The sequence below is a fragment of the Condylostylus longicornis genome, unplaced genomic scaffold (assembly GCF_029603195.1).
Source record: "Condylostylus longicornis isolate FDR11 unplaced genomic scaffold, ASM2960319v2 ptg000010l, whole genome shotgun sequence".
In the NCBI taxonomy this organism is placed as follows: Eukaryota; Metazoa; Arthropoda; class Insecta; order Diptera; family Dolichopodidae; genus Condylostylus; species Condylostylus longicornis.
The window spans coordinates 13,126,122-13,136,483 of record NW_026577979.1 but is presented as its reverse complement, the minus strand read 5'-3'; the positions used below and the strand labels follow the sequence as shown (position 1 = coordinate 13,136,483).

The 10,362-nt window shown below is 24.0% G+C and overlaps 1 protein-coding gene across 2 annotated transcripts; it reads left to right on the top strand.

Annotated features, from left to right (window-relative positions):
* The first annotated feature begins 276 nt into the window (after positions 1-276).
* On the top strand, positions 277-9,961 carry LOC129618857 (chitooligosaccharidolytic beta-N-acetylglucosaminidase). 2 transcript variants are annotated; one of them, XM_055533879.1, is made up of 13 exons: positions 277-433; positions 7,002-7,266; positions 7,460-7,671; positions 7,742-7,835; positions 7,907-8,007; positions 8,073-8,190; positions 8,285-8,420; positions 8,487-8,678; positions 8,776-8,896; positions 8,962-9,264; positions 9,329-9,376; positions 9,438-9,537; positions 9,602-9,961. In XM_055533879.1, exons 2-13 carry the CDS (start codon positions 7,019-7,021, stop codon positions 9,681-9,683), a joined length of 1,755 nt encoding a protein of 584 aa, XP_055389854.1. In that variant the 5' UTR covers positions 277-433; positions 7,002-7,018; the 3' UTR covers positions 9,684-9,961. The 2 variants fall into 2 exon arrangements, with proteins under 2 accessions (XP_055389854.1, XP_055389855.1); XM_055533880.1 differs by lacking the exon at positions 277-433 and adding an exon at positions 5,127-5,240.
* The last annotated feature ends 401 nt before the right edge of the window (positions 9,962-10,362 follow it).

The following is a 10,362-nucleotide window of genomic DNA, read 5'->3' as shown; positions in this document are numbered from 1 at the left end:
TAATCTATTATACATACATAGAGGCTTACAATACAAAAAATTATATCACACCGCCCGCAGTTGAAAAAAAAGCCAATTGAGTTAGAAAGAAAATACAAAATTATTCTCTTATTATATTCTTATCAAAACTGATTTAAAGAATACAAACCAGAGAATAAAAAAATAATAAAAATAAAAAAAATATAAATAAATATCAAGAAAAAACTTGAAGTATAAATAAAATTTATTTATAAACACAATTTCTAATTCAGTGTTTAGTTGACATTTTGAAGGCAGTGAATCTAGATCTATAAAATATTTAAAAATAGTCATCATCCTATCTAAGAATTGATAAATGAAAAAAATATAAATGTTTCAAATTTAAAATTAACATTATTTCTTTAATAAAATTTAATTATATTAAAAATAAAAGCTTAATTTAAATCTAAAAGAGGTGAGAAACTTTGTAATTTTTTTTTGAAAAAATTTTGATAATTAATTGAACAATGTGTTAAATTTAAATATTATTTTAAAAGGTGTTCTGTAATCTTAATAAAATTAAAATTGTTTTTAATCTTTTATTTCCTCATAAGTTAGAAATAATGAATTTAAAAATGTTTTAATAAATTCATCAAATAATTAATTAGTTAATTAGTAACGTTACGTCAAATTTATTAAGCTTATTCAAAATGTGAATATTTATTTAGATAGGGGTTATTAAACCATTAAATTTTAGAACTTAAAATACATATAAGAAAGATTTTGGCCATTTTAACTTGAATCACCACATTCATTAAGCTGAAAATCATTTATAAATTTTGATTAATTAAATTTATTAATTCTAAAAATATTGGTGTATAAATAAGAGAAGATAAAAAATAATTTTTTTTAAATTTACCGTGTTATGCCTGAAATAAGGTTAATGTCCTAAAATTTGAAGTCCATAACAGTAACAAAGTGATTTTTTTGTAACGGTTAATTTAGTTACAAAACAAAAGAAATGAGTTATAATGACACTCCTATATTTCACTATATCCCATAATCCTGACGTTGGAATGAGTGTTGAATTAGAATAGTAAGATGTAATATGTATTTGAGAAATATGTCAATTATATTGGGATAGATTTATGCTTACCAAAATTAATTCCGCGATTTTAATATGTATGTATTTAATCAATTCCCTTAAGAGCTTGCTAAAATAATACGAATTTCGTCATTGTTTGAAAAATACAAGTATACAAATATTATTTATCTATAGAGAGTGTCTTTGATGGCATAGGAAATAATTAATATTACAAGTTTTTATTGTACTTGATTAATTAATATTAATATATGTATATGTAATGTCTTACGATGATAAAATTATGTTTTAAATTAATATTTCTTTAATTAAATAATTAACTCCAATTTTCAATTAAAATATGCTTTGACAAATAAAAATTTTTATAAAATGCTTGCTAAGTAAATTTGAATTATGAATTTTTGTAAATAACTCACATTTGAATTGTGATAAAATTTTATATCAGAAGAAAAAATTTTTTTTCTAAAATTTTCAATTATAGTTATTTAAATTATTGTCACGCGCGGAAGCAAATTGAAATGATAATTTGATAATTAAATGGTAAACTCTATAACATAATTACAATAAAAAAATTTTTTGTTAAATATAAATTATTAAATTTATTATAGAAAAAGTAATTTTGTTAAATGTTTGAAATTTATTGAAATTATAGTAAATTATTTTATCCAAATTTCTATATTTATTTGGATATATTGATTATTTATAATTATATATGTATATAGTTTTACGCTCTTAAAATTTTTTTAATATTACGATGTTCGGAATATCAAAATTACGTTTTTCAGTTTACGAGATTCTCAACAGTTACATAGACTCACTTCAAATCGAGAAATTTGAAAAAGAAATTAAAATTGTTAGTTATGGTTTAAAATTTGAACATAGGCACTTTTATAATTTTTATGAGTTTTGTAAAATTTTCATGTAAAATCCTTAAATATGCAAAGCACAAAACGTATAAACGTACAATCATCTGTATACATATATATATATATATATATATATATATATATATATATAAATATAAATGTAATGTACACTATACTCTTTTTATGTAATAATAAATTATACCAAAATTAATTCAGGCCTGTAAAACTTCTTAAAAATTGTACTTAAATATATTAAATTCAGTGTGACTTGTTCAAATAAATTTTTTTTATTAATAAGTATAGATTCAGATTTTTGCATCATTGTGTCTACAAGACAGACGGTTATCAATTCCAACTTTAGACTAAATTGTCCATATACTTTGGTGTTAGAAGCTATAATGATGTGACTTTGATAATATAAACCTCGACTATTAAATACTAACCTATTTTACTACATTTGGTAAGGTTAAATACAAGGAGAAAAAGAAAAATTATAATGATTAAATAGGGCGTTCGATAAAAATTTGTGTATATAAAATTGTTCTCTTAATATTTTTATATTATTGGTTAGAAATCGAAGTATCATACAATCAAATAAAATATGTACTTGAAAACTTCGTTTCAGCACTTGAAATTCCAATTGTTATAAAGAAATTTTTTTTTTTTTATTTTATTTTATTATTTTATTATTAATATATTGATCTGCTTATACATGCATATTTATAACTTTACAGAGAACAGATTACTTAAATCTACACAACTGGAATATTTTCATTACAATAATTAATTACAGTTAGATTTTAGAATATAAAAGAAATTTTTGTAAGGAAAACGAGAAAACCTTACCTTTGATTTTTTTTTTTCACTTATAACAACTTAGAACTAACTTACATTACTATTAAAAATATATTTCATTAATGAAAGAAAAGAAATTATAAAGAAATAATAAGCAATAATGTTATTATATACTTAACACTATACACTTATCAGAATATTTTAGAATTAGATAATTTGAATTAAATATGTACTCTATTTCATACCCTATTATTTATATATATATATATGTATATAATGTATTTCAATTTTTTCAAATTTGGCACAATATTCATGTATGTAATAACAAGATAACTTGTAATAATAATGTAGATACAAATATGTGAATATGTAGGCTATGTTAAAAACATAGCCTATTTTCCCTTTGCAAATCGGTAATTTTGTAAAATATGTTTGTGTACATTTGTATTGGCACACTTTTCTATGATGAAATATATACAATTTCATATAATAATGTATACATATTTTAGCCAATAATACTATATATGTACATTTATACTTTACATGAGCCTTTAACACTTATACAATTTTATTAGACCTCTATTATGATTTTAGTACTAAGTTAGCAAATAAAAAAATGTTTCAAAAAAGCATATTTCATTTACCATACACATACATAATTAATGTTTTTCATATTATATGCAAATTTGTCTCTACAATTGCTTTTTATCTTTTGTTACTGTATGACATCTAAATTTTAGTTGTAAGTTGTAATCTATTATTCTCAATACTGTTCAAATTTGACTTGAAGCTAAAGAATCAGGTGATTCAGAAAATAATAATTACTAAGTAGAAATATGAAAACTTTGAGATCAGTAACAAAGTTCATAAAGAGAGTAACAGTATATAGGCGCCATTTTTATTGAGAACAACAGTTTTATTTAATATATATACTGTGCACATATAAGAAAATTCACATTTCGAACCTTATACGTCAGGTATGTAAATATTTTATATGGTAAGTATACCCCTTTGTAAATATTTTGTATTTGGCTAATCACTTAGAAAACGGACAAAAACCTAAAAGAAAGAATATTTTTTTACTAATTACAAAAAATAATGTGCTACACCAAATTCGTATGCACACTAAATTTTCTGTTTTATATGTTATTATTTACGAAACGCAATATATGTATGAATTTTCTTCATATACGCACTCTGACGTAAATGGATATAAATTAAAACAATAATGTATATAAATAGAATTATATACATACATACATACATGGGTGCAACAATATAGTATTTCTATACATAAATTTTATTTCTTTATTTTAATAGTCAAAATTGTTAATAAAATTTTTTTGAATGAATTTTCATTAAGTTTCGGGTAAATACTTAATTGCTTCAATATGCAAATAATGAGTGTTAGTTGATTTTTTTGATTAAATAATTAGCGACCTGAACTGTGGACGGTTAAACATATTAAAACAATTAATTAAAAAAAAAATAATTTTTAAATTGAACGAAACTGGAAACCGGGATTAAATTTAAAATTTGAGAAGGGTGAAGAAAAATATTGTGTAAGAGCGATAATTTACTTATAATAATTCACAGTTTGAGTTTTGTTGTGGCATATTTGATCCCATATCAAATTCTTATTATGTGGTTAATGTTTAATAATAAGAAAACATTAAAAATTATTTAAAAAAAATATAAATTTGGCAGTTTTATGTTGTGAATAATAATAATAACAGTAATTGTACCAAACATAATTTATAAGTAAAGAGATGTGAACTTACTGTTCGTAAAGTAGATTTGATAAAAAATTGTAAGAGTGAAAGTTTCAGATTAACTTATTTGTGATTAATAAGAGTTAAAAATAAAATTGAGATTTTCAATAGTAAATCTTCAAAATTTAACAAAATCACATTAAGTCTTGCATTGATTTTTAGCAATTTTTTCATCCTTTAAGCCATTTACCTTAAACTTGCAAACAAACACATGTAATAATTGGAAAAGTAATCTGAAATGTGTCGTTTAATATAGACAAGAGGTTTGCCGTTAATGCTTGATTTAAAGTGACCTGGAAGTTTCCGGATCCCTTTAACAATTTTAAAATCATTGCAAATATTTTAAAATTCAACAACATTTGTGGGCTTTTATTTTTTTATTGTTTAATAATCTCAAATAAATTGCTATCCTATACTTATTTGTAACAACGATCAAAGCAAGCGTTTGTTTGCTTTTTTTTTGAAATAGTGTTGAAAAAAAAAATTATTTATAAAAGTCAGGCAAACAGAAATAATAGAATCAATTTAATTTTTTTTCACTTTATTTTACAAGCAAAATATTTTTGTTTTTTATTTTTTATATTAAAACTAAAAAAGAAAAGAGATTAAAACAACATACATAGCAGTTCTAATAAAAATTTCGTTCTGATAATATAAAATACCGGAGAGTTTAAAAACTGAAAAAATTAAATTATGAATAATAAAAAAACTAGAAAAGTTATTTTGTAAATAGCGCTCTCTCAAGTTGTAAGTGGAAAGCAAAAACAAAAAAAAAAACAAAACAATGATAATCATTCTGTACATACTCGTACTCATTTAGTATGAACAATATTGTGTATGCAACAATAAGTGTCGAATATTAAATTTTGTAGCAGCAAAACTATTGAAAATAATATTATTAATATTATGCAATGACAGCTGCTGTTGTAAGTGATTTAAAGGCAAAAAAGTTTTTTTTTGCCTTTAAGTAGATTTTTGCTCGTAACAATTCTAATGACATAAAATAAGCCTATGCGTAAGCGAATTCATTTTAATTAGTGCGTTATAAAATGTGTTTTATGTAGAAACATTATTGTTTTATTCTTAAATATTTTTAAGTAAATGAATAATTTACCATTCATGAGATTAATTATTCATCTACTTATAATTTGTAGCATTTTTTTAAAAATTTGATCAAAAATATGTATATTTATATTTTATTTATCAAATAGCGAAACAAGGACAGTAAAGTAAAACTGTGGTAATGCTATTGCGAGCTAGTCAAAAAATTTTCCTCAATCAAAAAACAAAATAACAGATTCAATTTTTTATGGAAAATAATAATTTAAATAATTTAAATTTTTGATTTATTGAACTGTCGACACTATTTTATACGGTGACGGTGACAACTGTCATAAAGAAGTTTGTAATGCAAAGACGTTTTCTTAAAAAAATACTGCCGTGAAAGTTATTTATAATAAAAGTTTATTTCTGTATATATCCCAAAATTGTAACGATCAACTTTCAAATTATTGTTCTTAATAATTAAAATATTTAATACTTCATTGTTATTAAAATTAACCTATTGTATAAAGCTTACATATCCAATTAACGTCGATATGTTAATGATTTTGCAAATAGTAAAATAACAAGTGTATATTATAAAATTATTTAAATTAATAATGAGTTAAAAGTACAAGCAGCTCTCATTATATTAAATGGAAAAAAATGTTTTCTTATTGACTGTAAAAATTAAATAATATGACACTTAGCAAAAAATTAAGTTCATTATGTTTTTGATTATAAGTCATTTGGAAATGTAGTGAAATTGTGATATTAGTTTATAGTATTATTTTGTAACAATTACATGTTAAACAGGATATTATTCCATTGCCTTAGCTGACTTTGCCAAAAAATTTAATTTCAAATAGCTCATACAATGTGTTACAGTTATTTTGTTTGCCGTTAACTTAATTTACACTTTATTGGTGACTTACTTATATGGCATTAATCACTTCCACTTTGTCTTTCATGACTAATTTGTTCTCTCTAATAGCAATTCATTTAGAGAGCAAAAGTAAAATTTGTGTGCTCAGCTCAGCATGTTTTATGAAAATAAAGAAGAATGTTTTTATTTTTTGTCAATTGTTATCAAAACTTCAAAAAATATTATCGGAATCCCGCATTCCTCATTGTTACATTTAATTAACGTTTAATTTATATGACACAATTTGATTGTAGCCATTACGTTGTACTTATTATTAGTTTATTTACATTTTATTTTACAGTATTTAGTAAACATTTTCAACCTTATATTTATGGCGTTCTTTTTAAGGGCTCTTTAATTTAAACATATTATACTCTAAGCGCATAGCATTCCAACTGCATCATACCATACATAAGAACAAAAGCTAAAATATTATTACCATTCCTACAGTTGAAAAAGCTAATTTAAGTGCAATAAAAAATAAATTATTTCCAAAAAAATTCAATTAGAAATTTAATTTTTTTGCTAAATTTTATTTTTAGAAAAATTTCATTAGAAGATGACAAGCTGTCAATCTACCGCAATATGTTGTTTAATTATAATAAGTCTATTAAAATTTGTGGTTAGTGGACGATCATACATTTGTAATGAAAACCATCATTGCGTAAAAGGTACAGGTGAATTCGAATATAAAACACAAAATGAATGTCGACTGTCCTGTGGGTCATATGGATCATTATGGCCACAGCCAACCGGAGGAATTATGTTATCACCAAAACGAGTATATTTTGATCCCGCTAATGTAAGGTAAGCTCTTTTCACTATTTGATTAACAACATTTTGGGAAATTCTTTTATTTTTAAGTTTAACTTCGAGTAAAATTTTTGAAATATTAAATATTTTTTTCTTTTGTATCGATTTGTACTTCAAAAACTACTATTTCCAAAAATATTGATGATGATTAATGTTTTACAGTATTACAAATATTTATTAATTTCAGATTTAATTTGGTAGCTCCAAGTGCAAAAACTCAACAGTATTTATCAGACAATTCCCGATTATTCAAAAAAAATATTTTAAAAGAATGTCCAAAAAATGCATGTGCTTGGGATGGTAGGGAACAAATTTTTGTTAAAGTTAGCGTTAACTCTGACGATATGACTTTTGACTGGAACACTAATGAATCTTATAATTTGACAATTGATTCAACAAGTAAGTTAAATATCTGTAGAAAATTATTTTTAATTAGAAAATTTATCTGTAATGACAAATATATTTTTAGATGTGACTGTTTATGTGGATGTTAGAGCTCATTCAATATATGGTGCCAGATTGGGACTTGAAACATTAAGCCAGTTAATTACTGGGAATCAAAAGTACGAGCAAATGATTTTTTTTAACAAGACTTCATTTAGATTTAAATCTTTGTATTTTTTATACTATTTAGGAGCGGTCTTGTTACAGTAGCTTCTGGAAGAATATCTGATGCCCCAGTATTTAAACATCGTGGTCTTCTCTTAGATACTGCAAGGAATTTTATACCAATAAGTAATTAAATGCTGTTTTATGAAAATTTTCAAAACATCACTTTGAATACCGATTTTTATTGCTAGGAAATATTAGAAAAACTTTAGATGCAATGTCAGCCTCAAAGATGAATATTCTGCATTGGCATGCAACTGATTCACAAAGTTTTCCAATAGAAATTTCTAAGCTTCCTCACCTGCAAAGGTTAGAATAATGTTGGTTTGTTAAGATTGACTTTTAATAAAATTGAATTGTATATTAGGTAGATATTTTATAATTTCTTCACTTCAATTAATAGATTAGGCGCATATTCTTCCGAAATGAAGTATTCCAAATCAGATATAGAAGATATAATTAAATATGCCCGTTTAAGAGGTATAAGAGTATTAATTGAATTTGATGGACCAGCCCATGTTGGAAATGGTTGGCAATTTGTTAGTATTCATTTTATATGTAATTATGATTTAGAATTTTATTTTACTAAATTACATTTAAAACAGGCATCCCGAGCGGGATTAGGCGATTTAGTAGTTTGTTTAAATGCACAGCCATGGCGCAAATTCTGTATTCAACCACCATGTGGTCAATTTAATCCTATCAATGAAAATTTATATCCTACACTGAAACATCTTTTCGATGATATTGCCGATATGATCCCATTAGAGGAAACTATTCATATGGGAGGTGATGAGGTAAAACTCAAATAACGTATATATGAATATCACATACAAATCCAAGTTCATTTAAATTAAGTCATCAGATTTTCAAGTTTCTTTTAAATTTTAACAGGTTTTCATTCCATGTTGGAACGCTACAAATGAAATTTTGGATTACCTTAAACTGAACGGATTGTCAAGGACAGAAGAAAGTTTTTATCGTTTGTGGTCTGATTATCATAAGAATAATTTAGGTACAAAATTTTTATGATATTCATTACATAAAATTATTTATTATTTATGATACCTTACCTTACAGATATCTGGGATGAAATAAAATCAAAAAAAAGATTAAATGATCAACAACCAGTAATAGTATGGTCTAGTCATTTAACATATCCAGATGTTATAGAAAAATATTTCCCAAAAAATAGATATATCATTCAAACATGGGTTGGAGCCGATTTACCTCTAAATACGGAACTCTTACAAAAAGGTTATAGAATAATTGTCTCAACAAAGGATGCTTGGTATTTAGATCATGGTTTCTGGGGTCAAACAACATATTATAATTGGAAAAGAGTATATCAAAATCAAATTCCCAGAGATTCTGGTGTTCTGGGTAAGTATTAAATAGTAACAATTATTTTCAGCAAGAAGGTTCTAATATTTTAATATTTCAATAGGCGGCGAAGTTTGTATGTGGTCAGAATTTGTTGATGAACAAACTTTAGGTAATTTTTATTCAATAATTTTACAAATATATTCACACATTTTGATGTTATTTTAATTTAGATGGTAGAATATGGCCACGAGCTGGTGCAGCAGCCGAAAGATTATGGTCAGACCCAAGAGTTTTAGAAAGTGATTTAGAACCAAGATTTTTGAGATATAGGTAAATTATATTTAAATGTGATTTTTAATTTTTTGGATAATAAATTATTAATAATTGTTTTTAGACAACGTTTAATAACAAGAGGTGTTGATCCTGATGCAGTAGTTCCCAAATATTGTGAACTAAATGAGGGAGAATGTTTTTAAAATATAGGTCATTATATACACATTCTTAAACACTTATGCGTGGTCATGAAAGCTTTAATAAAAATATTTAGTTTATATATTCCGTCTCCTATAATAATGATTTTATAATAATGTAAAAGTTTTATTAAAAAATTATGCAAGAGTCTTAAGACTGCTATGTAAATTGAAATGTAAATTTTTTTTAATGAAATTATAGCTGATGTAAGTCCCATTTTAATGTTTAAAATATATATACCTATATATAGCATATAATAAATATTATTTGTTATTTAAAAGAGCTCGAACATTTTTTAAAATTTTATCAAAATGTCAAAATGTACTAATAGCTGCATACTCCGATCAGTGCCGATAAATGAATTACATATTTTGTCTAGTTCACCTATAGCTACTATGAAACTCTGATGATTATATTTATGACGTTGTAATATAAAGCTATGAAATATTAAAAAAATTAGTATTATAATAAAATTGCCTTGCATGATATGAATATGTTTTCAAAATATCTGAAAACATAACCAATTATTTCTGTGAGAATCTACACAATTTTCTAAAATTTATGTTAAATTTTGAAACAACGGTCTCTGAATTACATTTTGCAAGACTTGAAACTGTTACAAATCATACTTTTATAAAATTCCTACTCTGGTAGCATTTTAGATATAACGCTCAATTTTCAAAT